Source organism: Protopterus annectens, chromosome 2.part2 (assembly GCF_019279795.1).
Source record: "Protopterus annectens isolate FY-2018-M chromosome 2.part2, PAN1.0, whole genome shotgun sequence".
Taxonomy (NCBI): Eukaryota; Metazoa; Chordata; order Ceratodontiformes; family Protopteridae; genus Protopterus; species Protopterus annectens.
This window is the reverse complement of record NC_056730.1, coordinates 881,246,714-881,270,421: the sequence shown is the minus strand read 5'-3', so window position 1 is coordinate 881,270,421 and position 23,708 is coordinate 881,246,714. Positions and strand designations below refer to the sequence as shown.

General features: G+C 39.8%; 1 protein-coding gene across 1 annotated transcript in view; it reads left to right on the top strand.

Annotated features, from left to right (window-relative positions):
- Positions 1-23,708, top strand: part of EPB41L4A (erythrocyte membrane protein band 4.1 like 4A) — a 2,214,504-nt gene that overhangs the window by 1,418,680 nt on the left and 772,116 nt on the right. The window contains exon 12 of the mRNA XM_044064468.1: positions 19,187-19,308. Within this exon, the coding sequence (XP_043920403.1) occupies positions 19,187-19,308 (122 nt within the window). The remainder of the gene's footprint in view (positions 1-19,186; positions 19,309-23,708) is intronic.

Sequence of the window (23,708 nt, the reverse complement as noted above, 5' to 3'; positions counted from 1 at the left end):
TTTTCTAGATGGTGCATTTTAGAGTTTTTTTTCCATCCTTTGATTACATAACGCCATGGACAAAAATCATGACCAATGAAGAAATTCAATATTACTCTTCAGTTTGTTTTTTCCTACGTCCTTTCAGCACACTCCAACTGGGGCAGGGAATACAATAACCGTGGAGCAAATAATTAAGCAGATGATCTTAGGGTTTAGTTCCCAGAAGCTGTTTTTTATTTTTTTTCTAGCTCTTCTGATGTGGATTTTAGAGCTTCTTTCCAACCTTTTTATTCAGAGATGTTCAAACAAAAATCATAACCAAAGAAAGAAATTCAATCTTACTCAACTTTCCTTTTTCCTACTTCATATTGAGATACCCCAACTGGCCAGGAGAGTGCAGTGTAATAACTGCAGAATAAAAATTGAATTAAGCTGAGCTATGACAAGCTATGAGGTTCATTTTAGAGCTATTTTCTAACCTTTTGATCCATTAATAGTATGTACAAAAACATGAGCAAGGAAAGAAGTTCCATCTTATTCTTTTAAGTTGTACATGATAAAATAGTGTTTCCCAATAAACTGAGAAGAAGACAAATGCTTGGAAAAAAAATGCATAAATTCCATTTCTGCCTGCCTCCCTACTGCCTCTAAAAAAGATATTCACCTTTTGTGTATCCCTCTGGTATTATACTGGGATGAAGGCACAAATGGCCACAGTCATATATTTTAAGTAGCTATAGTTAAGTATATATACAGCATACATCCTCACCCCTACGCCCAAGAGACAGCCAACTTCTGTGTACCACTCCAATGTTAGGCTGGGTCAAACCTGAAGTTTTCAGCCTGTTGCTGTCTGACATACAAAACAGCATACTTCCTTATCGCAACCTCCCAAAAATAACCTGTATATGCAGCCAATGTTTAGTTGTCACACATCTGAGCAGGGCTGGTTTTAAATTAAATGAGGTTCAGGGCAGAGGCCACTACTAAGCCCATGCCAAAATCCACGTATACATTTTCCAGTGTGGGGGCTAACCAGGCCTTCAGAAGCTCAGAGGGTCTGGCTGCTCAGTGATACATTTTATGCTTTTGAAAGATAATGATTTAACTTTTTATTTGTCTTTTTACTGCTACTCAGACAAAAGGTATGTATGTGCTCAGCAACACAGTGAGTATCCAGAGATAAAATTAATGATTTTTTTTACACATAGGCACTACCACTGAAGGCTAGGTTTGCCACACAAGCTATACTGATCTTTCTCACAAATAAACACATACTGACCTTGGCCCTGACAAGCCAGGTCTATGAGTGCATCTAATTAATCTGCTTTAGTCACTTTTCAGACTTAGAATAAACAGCCAGTTTTGGTCAGCTGTGTGAGTTTTATCCAGAATTATTTCTGCATTTCTGTTGGCTAGAGCTTGAAGCTGTTATAGCCTCTGTGTTCTCACCCCCTGGTTTACATTACATGAACAATAAGCCATATTTGAGTCTTGGAAGCTGAAAGGTATCTTGATGCTAAAGCCAAATAAAGCATTTGGACTTCATTTTGCATCCAGGAAAGTCCATTTAAACTATTGCACTTGTCTTACCATTTAAATCGGTTTTGTGTAGTTCTTATTATGTGTTTGTTCTGAATCTAGTGATAAAACTATTAACTGAAGGCATTTTACAGTTTGCAGTGCCTTTTTCTAGTGGTTCTGTGCTGTGCCTAAGTATTAAATCAGTTTTGAGTGGACTTTATCATTGTTCTATATTTTTACTGTTTCTTCTGTGAAGCTGAAGCTGTAGCTATTATGCATTGATTTGGGCTTTACAGATTACATTGTTATTTTTCTAAGCTCTTAAGTGGATTAATCAGCATTTCTGCATCTAATTGCTGTTCTTTATTCAGTTTTCAAATTTAGAACAGACAGTTTTGGCCAGCTATGTGAGTTTTATTTAGAGGTTGTAGCCATTAAACACAGAAACGGGAGGATTTCTGCAGTTCTTGAAAAATAAGCACTATTGTCTAGTGCGTAGTGTTCTTTGAAGATAAGCACTATTGTCTGGGGCTTAGAGATGTTAACAGCTTCCATTTTCTCCTGGTATTTTATATTACAAGAGCAGTCAGCCATCTTTGTTCATATACTCATAGCTAAGTACTAGGGTAGCTGCCCTTGTAAACCATTTTAAGCCTAGCCAGTTTTGCCAGGTGAGAATCCAATCCTGTACCTTGTGTCTGTCAGGTAACACCTTAACCATTATGCCAACCAAGTTGAAAGCTCTGTTGAAGCTAAATCCAAACAAAGTATTTGGACTCCATTTTGCATCCAGTGAAATACATTTAAGCGGCTGTACTTATCTTACCATTTAAATCAGTTTTGTTTCCCACCCACTCACCATTTCACTGTTGTACTTTTAATCTTGGAGGTGTTGAGCTACCTGCTCCTACTGTACATCTGGCCTTGGAAGCTCCTCCCATTCTCATCTTCAGTATACTTGGCCTTGGAAGCTCGTCCCAGTCTCATCTCCTATGCTCATTTTACTGGGTACTGACAGATTAAACTGGGAAGGTCCTCCCCTTAGACTTTTAAAGCTTGAGTTAGCCTTCACTTCTTGCATTTTCTGGTTCTTATTACATAGTTAATCTATACTTACAGTCACCTTCATTCTGATACATTTATTTTTGCATTTTCTGCTACTCATCTCATTTTGTTTCAAAAATCACTTGTTCCAGGACCTTAGTCTTGTAGCTTCATTTATAATTTTGGGAGAACTGTGAATTACTGCAAGATCTGAGCATTGTTTCTATATTATACTGCACTTCTGTCTCAATAAGTATAATTACTTGTAAACGTTAACTGTTTTTATTAGAACTATGTCTGGGGCCTTTGCCTTAGTCTTGCAGTTTCATTTGCAATTGTGTGAACTACCATAGGAGCTGACTCTCATTTAGTTATTTTTTACTGATTTTTTTCCATAAACAGTGTTACTGGTAGATCTCTGCCTGGTCTGGTGCCTTAGATTGTAGTTTGGATTGCAGTACCGCCAATAGTGTGATTTTCTTCTGCAGGGTTTGTGCTTGTGTGCTCCTATAGATGTTTGCATTCTAGCTTTGCTGCTCGGGTCTTATATTTTGCTTATCATTTGCCTGCTTACAGTTGAATGTTACATTGCTACTGTTTTTCCCTGATCCTGTGTCTGATACATAGTTATAAGCCCTCCCAGCCCCCATTGTTACTTTAAGTACTTTTCCCCTACTGCTCCCTACTGTTTGTCTTCTAATTACACTTTTTACCTGCTTTCCCGCCTATAAAAACTAATGTTTCTGAAATTCTAACCCACTTGGAGTCATTGAAATGTAACTCAAAGTCATAGAGCCAAGAGAATTGTGATTGCTACAGGTTCTGAAATCACAAGAGCTCCACTGTTGGCTTCATTTGATTGGAACCATCTGTGGTTCATCTACTATAAATTGAGCAAATCTGCACTCACACAGTGTTATTCAAGACTTTGAGAAGCAAGAAAAGCACTGAACTGTGAAAAATGAGTTTTTCATCAAAAAGGGAAGAAAAAAGCTGTGATGACCTGAACTGAGCACACCACCGCCATTGGACTTGTTCTATAGTGGTTTGTCTGAGCAAGATTGTTTTTCCCTACAAAACTATACCTAAATGAATCTAGAGTCTGTCGTCAGACAGTTCTTTAAGTGGTGAACACAATTTTATGGTTTGTAACTGGTATGGAGTAGCTGACATTTCGTCAGGCAGTGTTAGCCCTTTTGACGTCTGCACAGAACAGTATCATTTCAGTGCAGAAGGTGCTGTCCAGTCATAGCACTATATAGTACTACATACCTATCTAGATAATAATTAAGTATTTCAAGTATCCCAGTCTTCTCATTAGGAAAAGGATGTAGTAAAAATAAGGAGTTAGACCTGTAGGTTATTTACAGATAATAAACACAATGTCCTACACTGATTGTGTCAAAGCCCTGTCTCTTTACTCAGTGTTATGCAGATTTTTGAGAGGTGATCTTTTTCTGGCATACAAGGCATCCCTGGACCTTGTTTTGATTAATCTTTTGCACATCTGCAAAAGCATCAGAACTACTAGATTAAAAAACCTAAAATTTTCTGTTTGAGTTTCATGTTGGAGAGCCAGACATGTTTTTCAAAGAATTCCCATTCATGTGAAGCAGAGTACCTCGCTATCCCTATTTAAGCACTACTTGGACCTGTGAATGGATAAACGGAAATTCAACCCAGGTCTGTCTGCTATGTTTCTGATGGACAGAAGCAGTCAGTAAATCATCCCCTATAAATCACATTTGTGGGTCACATTTGGGTTGCAAGACTAAGCCTTTAAGGGCCCTAGTGGTTGTTGGCCTAGTATACACCTATGAAATTATGTACCTGACATCTGTAAGATTTTATTCGGTTATTAAGAGTGACAGAATGCACAAGGCCTATTCCTTGTGCAATATAAAGATATCTTGAAGTTAGTGCTTTGTTGTTGCATTGCAATGCTCTCTGACAGCTTTTACACAGGGGTTTTCTTTAGTTGTGCTTAGTAATACTACATACATTCCTAAAAATAACAAGTGTACTTTTGGAATTATTCCTTCCTCTAACTCAATGACCTTTTTCTTTTTTGTTGGTGGAGAAGCATGGTGTCAATGAGCACATAATTTATGTTTCTTTTAATAAAGTACGTCATTTCGGATATCAATCAACTTTATAGGTGACTTTCCAAGTAAGTGAAGTAATTAGCTATTCTAATGCTAATACTATTAATCCACATTCAGTTTTTTTTCAGATTTCACTGTGAGGCAGGAAATATTGGGCAAGGATCATACCTCTCAATCTCTTAGCACAAGAAATCCAGACAAAGCCTATAATATCAGGGGGACAATGGCCCAAAAAATAGGGACATATTTTAAGTATTGCTCTTACAGCCTTAGTAAAGTGCTAGAAAAAAAAAAACAGGATGTGTGTTAACATGCATTTTGTGAAGGATATGAAGTCTGAAACTCAAATGCATTTCATTTAGTGACTTCAGTCTTCATTGATTTCCCAGAAAACCAAAACTTTTATGAGGAACAAACCAAAAATATGAGGCAAAAAATTTTGTGAAAATCTGGACAGATAAAGAGATCTGGTAAACACCACTACAGTATAAATATATATAATACTTTTGAACTGGCTAAAAAGAAAGCTGAGACTATATTATGGTTTGACCGAATAAAATAGTTTTATCTAAAATCAATTGTTTTGCTTAAAGATGGTGTTCAGCTGAATGCTTCTTTTATATTTTTTGAATTTGAGTTTGTTGTTTTTCTCCAGAAGGATTAGTATTTTTCCATTTCAGAACTATTGGATGTTGCGTCTGCCATTGGTGTCTGTTCTGCTTCCTCACATTACAAGAGGGCCAAACTTGGCCAGAAGTAGGCATTTCTTTCTGTCTTTCATTTTTTTTTTTATTTATTTTGTGGTTATGACTTCTGAGACTTTTATTTCGCCTCTACCTGCACTTCCAATTTGTTTGGAAAAACACAGGGGAAATGCTTCTTTGGTCTTAATTCCTGTCAGTTCCTACTCTTTGACTTCTCTGGTGATTTTTCAATTGTTTTACCTTTGTCCAAGAGTTTTTTAATTTATTTAACCAAGAGTGTCTGAGAATATTTTAATTAATTTCATTAAGAAACTGGTTTATTCTTTCATTTTCCAATTACCAATTAAATGCAATACAGGGCTGCATGAGAACAGAGTCTGTCCCAGTACTCAGTGGCCATAAAGTAGTCATACATGTTCTGGATGGGATGTAAGACCATTGCAGGACACAGAACACACAACGCTACAAACATTTTACAAGATTTTCACTTAACTTGCAGCATGTCTTTGGGATGGGGGATGATACTAGAGCACCCAGTAAAAACACATTCAGACACAAGGCGGATGGTGGTGTTACATTTCATCAAGTGTAATATATATCACCTTTTTTCTATACCTCCCTTCTTTAGGATTTACACATTTCTGCTCATACTAATACTGTAACCATTTCTCCCTCTCTGTTCCACATCCTTAGCCTTCCCTTCCTATCCCTTATCCCCATCTCTTCCCACTTCCTACTCCTGACCCAGTCTTCCTTATCCAGCTCCTTATATCCTCCTTTCTAACAGACAGCAGTTCTAATTTTTTTTATCTTGCTGCAAGATACGTCTTCACTCTCTTCCCTGTTGCGTACTTTTCCTTCCACTGTGAACAAAGACAGTAACCAACAGTCCTCCTTTTTTTCTCTGACGTACTTCACACCATTACTTCCTGAATTCATCTGTTAACTTCCTTATTCTGTTGCAATATCATGTGCAAATTTCTGCTTTTCCCATTACACACATTTAATAGACTGCACAGAGATGGAAGCTTTCATCCTTGATTTTCTTTGGTATTCTATACCAGTGATACAGCAATATTAATAGTCGATCACGTACTGGTCCTCCTCTCAATTTTTGACCATCATCCACCATTCCTTCCAAACTGTCTTTTTTCTATTCATTCCTCTCTGTATCCCATCAGATTTTATATCACTAGTGAGAAATTTCACCATAAATGCAGTATTGGAGCATTTCATTTAAATTGTCTCCAACTTTTCTGTGCCTGTCTTTTAAAGTGAGCTGCACTGTGAAAAGTGTAATATTTCAAACAAAGGCACACTGGTTGAATGAGCTAAGGTCTGGCTCCACATGTAACCTAGCAGTGATTTCTTTGCCTACTGTTAAATGGACAGAATGGAGAAATTCCAAAACTTACAGATAATTTGTAACATAAATTATTTGCCTTAAGAAAGTGGAGTTAATATTCCACAGCGTGGTATTGCTGGTTCAAACCTTTTTTTCAGAAATTACATGTAACGTGCCAAAATGTGGTGCTGTAGTAGTAATTTATTTGGAATTGTGGATACTTGATAGCACATTATGTTCTAGCAGAGGAGTTGGTTTACAAGATACACTGAGCAAATCTTCCAAACTCAGTTATGTAAACTAACAAACATCCATGAGTTAAAGTGAGAAACTGTCTGATATATTGATAGTTGATTTGTGCCTACTTGGTTCCACTCTTAATCCAAATATTGTCACAGAATGTAAAGCATAAGTGGTGTTATTCCTGATTTTTTTTTAATCTGCATATCTGTGGACTGTAGCTGTGAGTATATGGAGTCTGTTGTATCATTAATGTGGCAAGACATTTGCTGAAGTGGTTGCCAACAAACTTGATACATTGATTTATGGCAATGTTACCTCAGGACTAAGATCAAAGATTATGTTAAGTAACAGAGTCACTTTACTCTTGGTGCTTCTGTACACCGTGTCTGACAATGCTGAGAGTCAGGCGAAATACTTTGCTGTATGGCACCACTAAGCTCTAAACATCATCTGCAGTTGGTAAGATTGCAGGTGTTTGTTAGTGCTTAGAAGATACTGTTATTAGCAATTTAATAACAGTATCTTATAAGCACTAACAAACACCTTCAATCTTACCAACTGCAGATGATGATCAGAGCTTAGTGGTGCCATATGGAAACCACTTGTCAGTAAATACTGTATTGTTGCACATGTATAGTCACCAGAAAAATAAACTCCAGGTGGAGAAAAGGGATTACAGAGATGAAAATCTCTCTCTCTCTCTCTCTCACTTCTCCAGGAATGTTTGATCTAGAATGCCTGAGTAGAAAATGGTTGCATACAAGCATTAACAGTAATGGGTTTGTGGAATTATTTTTTCTTTTTTAATTTTAATGCAGCTTGTTGGTCAACATAAGTACATTAAACCTAACTGTAAAACCCTAGTCCTACAATTTTAGCCTTAACTTTAAAACCATAAAACTAACTATAAAGAAGTCATCAGATGGTGTAGCTTGCCGTTGTGCTACTTTTCTAGAGAAATTTCCCACCTGGTAAGAGTAACCATGGCTACCATTCATTGTCACCATGTTTTCACTCTTTCATGATAAAATGAGAGATCAAGTAATAGCAGTAGGCAGATTAGTGATTTCATATAGTTATTTCAGTCCGCATAACACTGAATAGAAAAAATATGACAAGTTATTATTCAAATCATTTTCTGTAATTTACTGATAAATGTGCTACTTTTTTGGACCCAACAAGCTTAAGATGGAGGTACTTCAAAGGAGAGCAGTGAAAATCGTTTAGGTTCTGTATCAGAAATTATGTAAACTTAATCTGCATATCTCTGGGAAAGGCAAGGAGAAGGTGAGGACATTGCAGGAATATAACATCCCCGCAAAACACGAGACATAGGTACTAATATTCTGGAAAAATGTGAGGAAGCATTTTTTTCTTCCATCAGGGTTTTGTGTGGATGTAACAACCTCCTTGAGGAGGCTTTGAGATTAAAATCAATGATTGAATTCAAGAGTACATGACACACATACAGAAAAAATATTGCTGAGGTGGTAAGAAAAAGTCTATGGTTAAATCTTTGACTGGCTAGATAAACTACTAAGCCAGAATGGGTCTGTGAATATTGCTTATTTAGATTTTTTTAAGACATTTGTCTAAGTGCCATACAGTAGATTCATGTATGAGTTGGGCAGTCTTCAAGCAGGTGCCAAGCTGTTACCTGGCTGAAAAAAAAAGGTGGTTGCACTAAGGAAAGCAGTTAGCAGTACAGTGCCACACAGCAGACATACTAGAAAGGTACTTTTTAATGTCTATTTGAGTAATATTATTGATGGGCTAGATGGAAAGATATGCCTGTTTGCAGTTGATGTCAACATCTACGCCAGAGCTGTCATCCTATTAAATGACAGTTTGTCAAAATTCAAGACTCCCCTAACCCCAAGACCACAACTGCCTATACAGAATTATTCCAGAGTCACTGTACAAATACAACTAAACAAGAAAATAAGAGGTCAGATAAAGTCAACTATGGGGTCAGGATAGCCACACAGGTTAAAGGCAATCTGAAGGACTTCTTCAGCTATGTCTGGAACCTTATAGGTAGCCTACAACAGTGTGGTGAATAATACCACATACACTGATCAGAGTGACATAGCAAATCTACTGGCTGCTAAATTCAGCTCAGACTTCACCCCCCCATCCCCTCCACACAGCTGCACCAGGTGAAAGCCCCTCCAGCATACTTCCCCCAGCTATTGTAAGGGACCAGGTGCTGGCAGCACTCTTTAAAGCCAAGAGCACTGCTTCCATGTATCCCATCAACATCCCCTGGTTGCCTCCTCAACAGTCTAAAGCATGACGTATCAGGACCACTTGAGTCGCTTTTCAACTGCAGCCTTGAAACAAGCTGTATTCCAAGTGAATGGAGGACTGCAACAGTCAATGTTAAGTTGTCTATCTCGCCTTCGTTCTTGCTGGTTGGGATCGGAGCCAATCTGCTCCGACTCGGCCATCTTCAATAGCTCGAGAGCTGTTTACTGGCTCGAGGCTACCCCTTATCCCATAATGCCTAGCGATAGCTACCCAGATCTCCTTTGCCGCTTCAGCTGCGAGGTGTTGTTTTTCTGGCTCAGGCTCGTATAAAGTTTTTTGTATAACTTTTTTCACTAGAATTCAACCCTTCTAGTATTTTATTATTAACGATAGTCTTGTTTTTGTGATAGTTAGTTGTTTAGCTTGTAGTATCCCTCCTTTTTCTTGTAGAACTCGTTTAACTTAGAGAGTTCTCCCCCACCCCCTCCCCCTACCTCTTCTTGTCAGGTTAGCCATTTAAGTTGGGCTTTTCCTTCTACCTTTCTCTAATAGGCTAGCCTTTTAAGTTAGAGGCTTTCCTATTATCTTAAAAAAAAAAAAAAAAAAAAAAAAAAAACTTTAGCTATAGTCTTTATAGTAGTGTATTTTTTGTAGAATGTATATTGCTTCTGGTTGTTATTGTTATAATAGTTTTTTCCTTCTACTTTCAAGGATGTCAAAGGAATCCAAGGTTTCTGGGTTCAAGAAGTGTGACTCATGCTGTCAGAAAATGTCTCTGACAGATGGGCACACTTCTTGCGTCTATTGTTTAGGCGCTGTGCACCTGCAGGACTCTTGTTCTATCTGCCATGCCTTTAGTCCAAGAGTCCTGCAGGAGCATAAGAATAAGCTTATTTTTAGGGGTCTTTTAAAACCCCAGGATTCACCGATCAAGAGCTCACAGCCTGTGAAATCCCCTAAATCCACTAAGCCATCGGCTCCATGTTCTGAGCCGTCTTCGGTACAGGATTTACCTTCCACGTCGTTTCCAGCTGGCACCGACAAGACAGTCTCCCTGTCAGCTCCATCAGAGGCTTCGGAGCCGTCACGGAGTCACAAGAGGCTGAGGTCCCCTTCACTAGAATCGGTGCATTCGGCTCCTCGGTCTCCTTTACTTCAGAGCGAGCGTAGTCACCAATCCTCTCACTCCTCTCGATCCTCTAGGCTGTGGGATCATGATGTGGAGAGAGTGGTCAGTAAGTTGCTAAAGTCGCAGGCACTAGCCAAGTTGTTGTCCAGCCCTCCTCAACAGGTATCAGCTCCGTCCCCTTCTCTCGATGTTCCTCCTCTGACTCCAATGAGTTCAGAACCGGAGTTTATTGGGGTTCAAGTAGTGGAACCGTCGGCTCCAATAACTCTATCTCCTTGGGTTCCAACGTCGGCTCCAATTCCCTCGGTGGTGCCATCCATCGAGGGAGCTGGGCGCCGGGGCTCCCTTGTCGGCTCCAAGGGGGCGAGTGGCATCAGAGGTACAGGTGAGCTCAGCTCCTACATCGGCCTCGGAGCCGTCTCCCTCGGTGCGGAGAAAGATTCCTATTTCATCGGAACTGGAGCTTTCTCTGCATCATGGCAGGGACGCCTTCGATGTCATGCGGAGTGTGTTGGCCACTGAGTCAGCTCCACTATTAGTCCCTCTGGCTCTGTCCCCTGTAGTGCCTGTGCCAACCTCTGCTCCTCCTCCAGACCCCAAGCGTAGGGAACCAATGCTCCAGGACACCCCATTGGATGTTTCCTCTTCTTCCGAGGCCTCCCCTGATCACTCAGAGGAGCCCCCTTGGAAGAAGAAGTGCAAGAGGAAGCACATTGACTCCCCTGAGTCTGTCACTTCTGATACAGACTTAGATGAATCGGAAGGGTCCCTGAGATCCTGCTCTGAAGATGTTTCCTTCTCGGACATCCTGGAAATGCTCAAGCAGAGGGGGAACTGGAATCCCCTAGCCCCTTCTGAGGATGAATCTGTATTTCTGGATGCCTTCGGTTCCCGACCTTCCACCTCCTGGGTGTCTCCACCTTTCGATTCACTTATGACAGTGGTGGCTCGAATGGCTTGGTCAGCTCCGGATACAGTGGAACCAACTCTGAGGACACCTAGTAAATTTATTACAGCATCCCAGGATAAGCAGTTCCTTTTGAAAGGTGTTCCTGTTGATGCTATGGTGGTAGCAGCAGTCACCAAAAAAGAGTTAGTGGAGACCTCTTCATCTGTCCACCTCCCTAACAAGGAGTCTAGGACGATGGACAGATATGGGAAGCGAATGTTCGCTTCAGCGACCTTCTCTATGAGGTCACTGAACTACCTGTGTCATTTAACCGACTTCAAAGGGATCTCCTTAAAGAGCTCGGAGATACCCTCCAAGATCCAACAGCTGAGGGAGCACAAGCCAAGGTAGCTTCCCAGCTAGCGACGCTTAATTCTGTTGTTAACTCCTCCATGAAGCTCATTTCCTATGCTGTCGATGGGGCGAGTAGAGCCGCTGGTACTGGGGTGGCCCTTAGGAGGCATGCCTGGATGCGGCTGTGTAACTTTGCGGAACCCTTTCGAGAGTCCTTCACCAACACTCCCTTTGATGGTTCCTTTCTTTTTGGACCACAGGTGAAAGACACTTAGACTAGGTGTGAGCAAGAAGGCAAGACTCTCTCTGCCTAGGGAGTCCGTTTTTCCACTCCCTCTGGACCTTACCCCAAAGGTCAGAAGAGTGGTAAGATGTGGTTCCGTAAATCTCAGGGAGCCTTGCCTGACACACGTAGTGATATTTCCTCCAGAGGCAGAGGGGGGAAACAATAACAATAGACGCTGCCATCGTGGCAAAGGGGGTCCGCAGAACCAGGGCAACAGAGAATCCTTCTCTGATAAGCCCTTTCAGCATCCCTGAAGGGTTGCCTGGCTGCTCATCTCTGGAGGCAGTCGGGGGAAGACTTTTGCTGTACCCAAAAGCCTGGCGAAGTTTAACACAAGACAGATGGGTACGGTCCATTATATCCAGAGGTTACAAAATTCCCTTCCTTCAACCCCCTTTACAATCAAGGAAGACCCTCCCAGATGTTCCACCCAATCTGAGGGAGCAAGCAGTAATAGAAGTTTCAAAACTGCTAGAAAAAAGAGCCATCCAGGAAGTCCCGGCAGACCAGCACAGATCCGGAACTTACTCAAGGTTCTTTTTAGTACCAAAAAAGACAGGGGACTGGAGACCGATTCTGGATCTCAGTAGACTAAACAGTTCTGTGCAAAGAACGAAGTTTCAGATGGTCACATTATGGTCCATTCTACCCTTTCTGGGTCAGGACAATCAGATGTGCTCTATAGATCTTCAGGATGCATACTACTGTATAAAGATGGACAGGTGCTCCAGGAGATATCTTTGCTTCCGGCTGGGGGCCAGTCATTATCAGTTCAGAGCTCTGCCCTTTGGTCTCACCACAGCCCCCAGGGTGTTCACCAAATGTATGGCAGTGGTCACGGCTCACCTGAGGAGTCAAGGATTCCAGGTGTTTCCGTATCTAGACGACTGGCTCCTTACTGCTACCACCAGACATCAACTCATACAAGCACGGGGACTACACAATCACAATCTGCTCACAGCTCGGCATCACAATAAATTTTGAAAAATCTGCATTGTTGCCCTGTCAGTCTATCACTTATATAGGAGCAGACTTAGACACAAGGGATATGTTTGCAAGGCTACCACCAGAAATGGTGTCCGCAATTCATCAGCAGGTACAGGTTCTGATGCAGAGCAAAAGGATCCAAGTCAGGTACGTCCTTCAAACTCTGGGTTCCATGGCAGCAGCCATTCTCCTAATCCCACTGGCACGCTTTCATATGAGGATTCTTCAGTGGCTTATGTTTACGCAGTGGTCTTTCCAAGAGCTACCCATGACTTACAAGATCATGATCACGGACGCATGCAAAAGGCATCTTTCATGGTGGATGGTCTCCCCACTAGTTACTCAGGGCAGATCTTTCATACAACCCCTCCGGTAGCCATAGTGATGACAGACGCCTCCCTGATAGGGGGGGGGGGGCATTATCTGGGCAGGACAGTCCAAGGCACATGGCAACCTCACGAGTACCATCTGCACGTAAATGTCCTGGAAATGAGAGCCGTGCTCCTGGCGTTGCAAGCCCTTCAAGACTCTTTTCCTCCTGGGACCATTGCTATTCAAATGGACAACATGTCAGTGGTGTGGTACATCAACAAGCGGGGTGGAACCAGGTCCTACCCCCTGTGTCAAGAAGCACTCAGACTTTGGCAGTGGGTGATTTCCTCCCAACGTTTTCTGATTGCGACGCACATCCCTGGGAGATCCAATGTCATAGCAGACAGGCTCAGCAGAGTTATTCTAATGCCTCACGAATGGTCTCTGAATCAGAAAATTGCGAATCTTGTTTTTTGCAAATGGGGACAGCCTTGCTGCAATCTCTTTGCCACCCTCTTCAACAGCAAATGCAGCAAATACTTCTCCCTTCTTCCCCTTCCGGGTCACACACCAAGAGAAGCTCTAGTCCACGATTGGCCCCAGGGACTTCTTTATGCCTTTCCTCCATTCCCTCTGATGCCCAAACTTATACAGAAAGCAATATCGTTGGGTTGCAAAATGATCCTCATTGCTCCCTACTGGCCTCTACAGATATGGTTTCCTTCCTGCACCGTTACCTTCTCAATCAACCTTGGACTCTGGACCCAATTCCAGACGTCCTGGTTCATCAATCAGACGGGTTGCATCAATCCCTAAGAACTCTCCAGCTTACAGCTTGGTTGCTCCACTTCCAATCTTATCCAGGCTTCCCAGCATTTCCCCAGCAGTCCGTGACATTATCGTGTCCTCTCACAAGTCTACAACGAGGAAAGCTTATGCTAGCAAATGGAAACATTTTTCTTGTTGGGCAAAGACTAGGAATGTCGATCCCTTTTCAGCCCCAGTCCACAAAATCTTGGAATTTCTAGCTCTACTGTTTCATTACAGGTCCGCTGCTTCTCTGATCAGGGTACAAATGGTGGCCATTTCTAACTTTCATGTTGGTTTTTTGAACACTAACATTGTCTCATAAGCTGTGTAAAGCTTTTTTGAGAGGGGCAACTCTTCTTAGGCCTCCAGTGAGAGATCCCCCTCCTCCTTGGGACCTTAATTTAGTCCTAACCTCCTTAATTCTGCCCCCTTTTTTGAAGCAGCAGCTTCCTGCTCTATCAAGTTCCTATCTTGGAAGACACTCTTTCTGGTAGCTATTACTTCAGCCAGATGTGTCTCCGAACTTCAGGCACTGTGTGTTTATCCTCCTTACTTGGTTTTTCATAAGGACAGGGTTGCTCTGAGGACTAATCCCTCGTTTCTCCCTAAAGTCTGCTCAGAAAGTAACTTAAACCAATCTATAGATCTTCCTGTGTTTTCCGTAATTATGCCAACAAGGCAGATTACAAACTACACCAATTGGACGTTCATAGGCAATTGTGTTTTTACCTGCACAGAACTAAAGAAGTAAGGAAATCGGACCAACTATTCCTCTCTTATGCCTTGGGCAAACAAGTTCTCCCAGTTTCCAAGGTAACCTTGTCCAGGTGGTTGTCTCACACTATTTCTTTCATTTATCAGTTAAGGAACAAAGAGTTACCTATTAAACCGAAAGGTCATTCTACTAGGGCCTTGGCCACCTCTGTAGCCTTCCAGTCCAGGTTGCCCATGGATTCGATCTGTGCAGCTGTCACGTGGGCAAACCCTCATACCTTTATTTCTCATTACAAGTTGTGTATGGTTTCCAGGAGCAGAGCCAACTTTGGGTCCACTGTTCTGAAGAGTCTGTTCCACTGAGCCACCCAGGTTTTTAGGTGCTAGGGACGCTGTCCCAACCAGCAAGAATGAAGGTGAGATACACAACTTAACATAAAGAAGTTATGTACCTACCATAACGTTCCATGTTAGTTGTATTCAGCTCGCCTTCCTTCTTGCGTCCCACCCTCCACCCCCCTGTCCTAGTGGATCAAGAGGAGTTTTTTTCTGTTTCATTGACTGTGTGTTCTCTTGTGTCCTTTTTGACTTAAGAGAATATGACAGGTATAGTCAACTTCTTCTTGACTGATTTATTATGTTGTTATGTCTGGAGCTAGCTATTTCAGACGAGATCTGGGTAGCTATCGCTAGGCATTATGGGATAAGGGGTAGCCTCGAGCCAGTAAACAGCTCTCGAGCTATTGAAGATGACCGAGTCGGAGCCGAGGATCAGCTCCGATCCCAACCAGGAAGAAGGAAGGCGAGATGAAGACAACTAACATGGAACGTTATGGTAGGTACATAACTTCTTTTTCCCCTCCACAAGGATGGACCATAAACCAAGCCAGGTAACTACAGACCCATCAAATTAACAAGCCTAATATACAAATCCATGAAATGAATGACATTGGGAACCTACATTCACTGGGCCCATCCCAATTTGACTTTAAGGGAAGGTCTTGCATACTTAACCTGGTAGACTTCTTTGAGATGGTTGTCAAGGCAATGGACAAGGGTAAAACAGTGCATACTGCATATCTTGACCTGGCTAAGCCATTTGATATTATAGCCTACTTAGGCATTGGTTGAAAAGCAATCTGAGCTTGGCTTAAACCGTTACATTGCTCACTGGATTGCCAGCTGGCTGACAGACAGGACTCAAAAAGTCAGAATTTGTGACATCACCTCCACCAATTGTTTGGCATCTACTTCTCAGAAGTCAAGGCCATTAAAGGCCTCTGGCTCACCAAATTCGCAAATGGCTATAAAGTGGGAGATATTATAGATCCGCCCCAAGACATAAACATCTTGCAGGTGGGTAAACTCTATGCCAGAAAATGCATTATAAAGCTGTTTGGGATAGTGTCAGTGCATGTTAATTATTCCATCAATAAAATTCCCCTAAAAGTTGACCCATTAGTAAGGGATCTGGGAACATATGCAGACAGCAATCTGATCTTTGACCAACATGTAGCTAAGATAATAAAAAAATCATTCTATGTCATCCAAGTTATAGGGAAGAGAATGGCATCCAGGTCCAAGGAGGTTATAGTACCAGTGTACTTGGTCCTTATCAGACCTGTCAACTAATACAATGCCCCCTTTGGCATGTGTCTAACCAGACACTTGCAACGATTGGAATGCCTACAGCATTTTCTCTCCAGGAGACTTTAGAGCATGAATACCCTGTCCTTCTCTCTGTCTCTGTATTCAGTCTCCTATAGGCTGCTGAGAGGGGATATTTTCCTGGCTTATAAGGCTTCCTCAGACTCAGCCCTAATGGATGTGTTGCACATTCACAAAACAAATAGCACTAGAAACACTAGATCCAGGGGTCTGAACTTCATTTGTGACATAAACAGAACATGCTGGACAGACAGACTTGTCCCAAAGGATCCCTGCACTGTGGAGTAGGCTCTCCATCCCTATAAAACAGAGTTCATCCCTGACACTATTCAAACAAAACCTTGACAACTGGATGGGAAATTGTAACTGTATCTGCAGTATGGCCCCCATGGCCCTCATGGACAGTGGCCATCAATAAGAAAAGTATTATCCTAACTAACACCCCTTCAACAAATCCTAAGCTACCTTCCTACTGACATGCCCCTCCATATGATTCTTGGGACTCAAATGGTTTGGGGTGAGCTAGACAGCTAGGCTTGTAAGGGCCCTAGTGGTTGTTAGCCTAGTAACAACCTATATACCTATGAAGTTATTGTGAAAAATGAAATAATATTTCACAAATCTGCAGAATGTTCTGACATGGATATGTTTCAAATGAATGCAAAGAAATGTAAGGAAGTGTACTTTGCAAGTAAAAACACAAAGACTGCACATCTGGTGGTGGTGGTGATAAAATGATGACAACAACAGAAGGGTAAAGACACTGTGATAATCACTTCAAATGACTTTCATATATAGAATTGTTGTATAATGGAAGTAACAAAAGCTGATGGAATAGTGGAATGACAAGACAAAGGCATGAGCAGGGAAGGAAGGAGTCATTTGTTCATCTGTACAAACATATGGTGAGTCACCATCTTCTGTAGTTTCTGCAGTTTTGGAGATCACATTTCTACCAAGACTTAAATGAGAGTAAGCCTATTCAAACAAGGACTACCAAGATGATGCTGGCTCTGTAGCAGAAGTCTTGTATGGAAATGTTGATGGAACCAAATATTTAGACACTTAAGAAAGTGAAGAAGAGAGATGTGACAAAAGTCTTCATATATTTTAAGGGAAATGGTAAAGTTTAGGAGAGCATTGTGTTTTTTTTTTTTTTTCAGGGAAGAAAATGCACTGTACACCAACAAGAGGCAGGTTCTGAAGATTGAGGGAGGATGACTTAAGGCAGATGTGTGGAAGTATTTATTTTGTCTTTTTTTCTGTCTTCCACAACTGCTGGGCATTGAACTATCACTGCAACTTCTGACACCCACTCATTCCCCCTTTATGGGTAAGAGAAGAGGCGCAGACAGGATTTTTGGAATTGTATACCAGCTTCCATATTATAGTCCTCTTGCCCTCCAACTGTATGGCCCTCCCTACCCCAGGCAGTACAAGTGTCTAGACAGCATACCTTTTCATTATTGAAAAAGCATCCTGAAATGACAGGCTTATGTGGAAAAAAAAATCAATTAGCAAGCTTGGTACTCCAAAGAGGACTATTTAACAAAATCTATAACTAAATAAAATAAATCATCATAAATATGTCATTGTTTTTTTATTTAAATGGTAGTTCATCTCACTGCCTAAAATAAACAAAACATCTAACAGAGTCTGTGCCATGGCGTATACAGATTTTGCCTGACTGTGGCCATTATGCAGCCATTCATTAGAGGTGTTCTTATGTAAAGCTGTACCGTTTCTTGCATGTCCGCATGAGATCCCAAGGATTAGGATAGCAGTAGGGCAGCACAAGGCTTTATCACTCACTGTAGTTAGACACCTTCATCCATCTTTGGTGTCCAATAGGGATTGTTAGCTGAGTACTCTTTCAAAGACACACTTCCTCAACTCTTTTGCTCAGGCAAAGCAAGCTGGCTGTGCTCATCATTTCCTCCCTACCCAGCTGGCTTTACTAGTGTATGTTTCAGTAACTGAACCAAAATAATTTGGGTCATAGATACCTCTTCATCTCTGTGTGTTGCAGAGTTTGCTCAATTTTTTATAGAATGGGGTGTAATACTTAGAACAACTTCTGACAAATAGTGGGAGATTCAGCAATGGTAACAGAATTTAAGGGTGGCTTAAAAATGGACATGAAATTGTATTAGAGAGAAGTAATGTGAATACTTTTAAGATTATAATAGCTGCTGCTTTGTAGATTTAACAGATTACATAAATCCAAGTAATCCTTAAGTGTTATCACATTTGCTTGACTAGTAGTTAAAACTTATACAGATTAACATAGTGTCACACAACTAAAGCTATTCACTCTCTCATCACAGTCAGATATAGTGTACCTGTATTGTAGTTTTATGTACTGTCCTTTTGTCCCAGTGTATAATATTATTCTATTTTATACTTGATTTATCCCTTGTTGTACTTGAGATGTAGACAGTCTTATTGCTCCATGTGAGTTATCCACATGTAGAGATCATTAGTTACTAAATGAGTACAAGTATGTCTGAAGAGCTTGAAGTTATGGGATGAATCAGATACAATAAAATTATATCAGGTATTCAGAGGAAATACAAACAGTAAACAATTCTTTTTTCATTCTGGTGTTATTGCATGTTACTTTACATGTCTCTGAAGTTGCACTGTCAACAGCAGAGCTTTGTTGTGTTTAGGTTATTAAAATCTGCTGCTTTTGGTTTGTAGATCTGTAAATATCTTTATATATATAAATATATTTTATTAGCACACCCATCATAACAGCAAAATATTGGTGCATTATCACAAGTAAAACAAAATAACTCTTTGATAATTTGATGACAATTTTTGTTTTTATTGACTAGTGGTAGAACAGCTCTTCAGCTGAGCAGAGACTTTTCGATTCAGCTACCAAGACCAGACCAGAATGTTCAGCGAACCCGCAGTAAAACATACCCTAAAAGAATAGTAACAAGCCAGCAGTCAGGTGAGATGCTTTACAAGTTAGTTAAATGTGATGCAGTACATTAAAAATGCTGAATTGTTGACTCTTATCTCTTTTTGCTGTATACTTTAGCAATATTTTGTTTTATACTATCATAGTTAAATCTGCAGCATTTTAAATCTTTGCCAGGTTGCAATTTACATGCAGCAAAAGCATGTCTTCTTTAGACAGGGCCACTGTGCCAGTAAAGCATTTCTTGTGTTTGCCTACCTCGTGTGTGTGTTCTCATCCCAGTCAGTTTCCCTTTGTTCTCCATGAAGCTCTTTGTTGTGCCTGTGTCAGAAATCCATGGGACCTTGAGAGGGTTTGTGAGACATTGATGTATAGCCAACATTATTAAGAGCTTTCTTCAGCCCTTTGTGCCACTATTAGCATTCGACTGTTTGCTTTTGTATAATGTCTGGCATTCATCAACTGTTTGCATTTTTTTAAGAGATCTTCAGCGATACTTCAAATTACATAATATTGTGATAGGGAGCTGAGAGCCTTTAAACCATGCATTTCTTTGTTTATTACTATTTATTTTAAAACTTTTTCTTAAAAGTGGATAGCAGAGAGAGAAAAAAGTAGGTGAAAAAGAATAAAGTAATTAAACTGAGCAATGGTGGATATCCTGAGCATATCTAAACAATCCTGTCTTGGTTTGTGATTTATTTATTTTTACTTTTAAAAAGAAGTGCGATTGCAAGCAATAATGAAGAATTACAACTTTTATCTGGCTTGTAGAACTTGTATGGTCAGAATTGTTGTTTAGCTGTATATTGCTGGTGTAATTTTTTTGTCGTAGAAGTTGGTTTGTTCTCTCTTCTGTGGTTACAGATTTTGATTATTCTTTTCTTTTGCAATATTTTATTAATTTGAAGCTGAATATGGATTCCTTGAATGAGTATGCAATTAATGATTTGCTAATGCAAAAATATATTGTACAGTGTAATTTAAAGGTAACAGTTAACAACACTGATGATCTGGTTCCTTGTGTCAAAAGTTGGATGATTTGCTTACCATTGTTAGAAGTAAATCTAGACTTGATGATGATTGCACTTACGCAATTGGCATGGCTTGGAGAACTGTTGTTTTGTGTATTAATGACTGGACTGATGAACTAAGTAATGTTAGGCATAGAACACATTTAGGAAATGATGCATCTGTTTTCTGCAAAGATCATTCAACCCCTGTGAAACAAGACAATGCCCCTGACATCTTTGGAATTCTGGATGCAAGTATTCAGCAATCTGAAGATCCAGTCTGTGTAGAAGGAAAAAAAAAAGAAAGAAAGGAAGAAGTTCACAGCAAAAGAAACTGATTAATGACTGTAAATGAAAGAGAATACTTAGCACAAAGGACCCTGCTTTGTTATGTAACACACAGGTTACAGGGAATGATGATATTTTTTATGTCAGAAAACCTTCAGTCTACAGAAAAAGGCATTTTTCCAATGGAGAATGTAGGAAAAAAAGGCAAGGGGCAGGTGAAAAGGAAGAAATCAAAATTGAATGTGGAAGGACTGAAGAACATTACTGTAAGAAAAAAGAAGAGAAAGACAGACGTTGACTACATGGCTCAAACTGTGGATTTACAATACCAGCTGGATGAGAATTTAATACACATGAAAACAGTGGGATTAATAAGACTAATAGCAGCCAGCAAAGCTGTTTTTGTAATTGGAGATGCAATTATTAGAGGAACAGATATGTACATTTGCAGAGATGATAATGAACATCGAATAGTGTTATGCTTGCCAGGAGCAAAAATAGAAGATGTGAAACAAGCCTTGGAACACCTTAATGTAAGGAAGTATGGATCTGGTTTTATTCGTGTTGGTACAAATGATGTTACCTGCAAGGATTCTTGGACTGTTAGTAAGGAACTAACAACCCTCTTAGATAGTATAGCTTGTACTGGCATTAGGACGTATTTTTCACATGGCACCTATAGAAAGGATAGTCAGGTCACTGTGAATGAAAATATTTTTTTGCGTAAATACCTACATGGAAAAAAATGTCCTGTTTTAAAAAATGGAAATGTGTAGAGCATCCAAGCCTGGTTTTGGGCACATGTGTTCAGACAGGATGGTGTGCATTTGTCAAGATCAGGGAAGAACATTTTTGCAGCAGATATTTTTCAATATTTGACAAACACTAGGCAGGATTTTTGCCAGGTCGAAAATTTAACAGTTCACAGATAGCAACATTTCATGCATCTCTGATGGTTGTTAATGCTAGGAGCATTAATAATAAAGTTTTTTTATTGGAAAATGTGCTGCATTCCCACAAGATGGATGTTGTTATTGTTTATGAAACATGGTTAAAGAACAATGAATGGAAACCAGTTCTGTCAGGGTATAAATATTTTTACTGTAACAGACATTTTAACAAAAAATCAGGTGGAAGTGTTATGATAGCGATTAAAGATAGCTATGAGACGTGTGATTATTACATGTTCAGTGATAATACCAGTACTATAGACTGTGTAACTGTGACAATAAAGACAACCCTGGAACATATAACAATTGTTGGAATGTATAGACCACCAAAGTCAAGTGCGGATGACCAAGAGGAATTCATATATTTCTTGCATGAAATGCAAGAGGGAAGAATAATATTAACTGGGGACTTAAATTTACCAGAAACAGACTGGAATAATATTGATTCAACAATGTTAGTAAGGAAATTATTCACAATGTATATTCAGGAACAACTATTACTTCAGATTGTTAAAAAATACTACCAGGGGACGGAACATACTAGGTATTGTTTGAGTTCCCAAAGAAATTACTGTAATTTCAAGTTAAGTTTTACCACCATTGATGTACAGTGATCATGGGGCTATAAAGGTTAATTTGTTGTAGATAATTCTGCCAAACTGAAATCTAAGCCAATGCACAAAAGGTTAGTAGCAAATTATATGGAAGCAAAACAGTCACTATGTAAAACTAACTGGAGTGCAGTGTTTAGTAGAAAAACTGCAGATGGAATGTGGAAAGTTTTGAAAGATAAATTGTTTGAGTGCAAAAAATCAAAAAATATTTATCATCAAGATCTTGGTGTACAACATCAGTGGGCTATATTTCCATAGGAACAAGATATCTGATTAAGGTGAGAGACAAAAAATATAAGAAATGGAAGAGAAGTCAAACTACAGCTTTGAAAACTGTAATAAACACGTTGGACAAACAGATTAAGCATAGTGTGAGACAAGATCAAGAAAATTTATATAAAGATATTAAGCATAATAAAAAAACCTTTTTATAGATACAAAAGATGTGGAAGGAATAAAGACACAAATTGATAAACTGTGTGCAGATTCTAAAATGTATTCTCAAACACAACAGATTATAGATATATTTACAAAATCTTATGCAAAACAGTTTGGCTTCACAAAAGGGATGATAAGTTGTCCTAGTGACATCCAGGTAACCCCAGATACTGGAATCAGATTAGATTATATTGAAAAAGAACTGTTCAAACTTGATCCAAACAAAGCAGAGGGTTGAGGTGGAATTAATAACAATGACCTGAGAACACTTCAGCAAGAACTTACAGTGCAATTATACATATTATTTACTAGGTCATATATATATATATATATATATATGGGGAGAGTTCTCAAGATTGGAGACATGCCCTTATTAAACCTGTCTTTAAGGGAAAGGGGAGTAGGACAAACCCAGAGTCATATAGACCCTTATGTCTACTTTCATGTTATGGAGAAGGTAATGTTGAATAAATTATTGCCAGAACTGGATAGGTTGGGACTTGAAATCATATATCAACATGCATGTGTTGAAAACAGATCTATTACCACTTGTAACATGATGTTCTATAACGATATAATAACAGCTATAAATGAAAAATTGTGCTCTGATGTAATTTATATAGATTTAACTTTAGCATTTGACAGGGTCATACACAAATCACTGATCAATAAATTAGTACAACTAGGTATTGACGTACTCTTGATAAGATGGATAGCTGCAGGGCTTACAGATAGGACATGGCAAATATCATACAGCAACTGGACAGGTGAAATCCTTGGTTATAGTCAGGGTGTCCCACAGGGCTCTGTCCTAGACCCTTACTTGTTTAGATTGTATCTTTCAGACCTAACTTTTTCATCTGATGTGTTTTACAGTCTGTATGCAGACAACCTGAAATTGAGTAAACTGATTACATGTGTTACAAATAAGGCATGTCTGCAAAATAACTTGACTAAATTGACCATTTGGGCACAGGAGAATAATATGCTGATAAATACATCAAAAACTAAGTATATGAGGTTTGGGAGACATAAATTGAAATGTGAATATTTAATACAGCACACAGTGATTGAAACTGTAGACTCATTTAAGGACCTGAGTATATGGGTAGATTCAGCTATGAGTT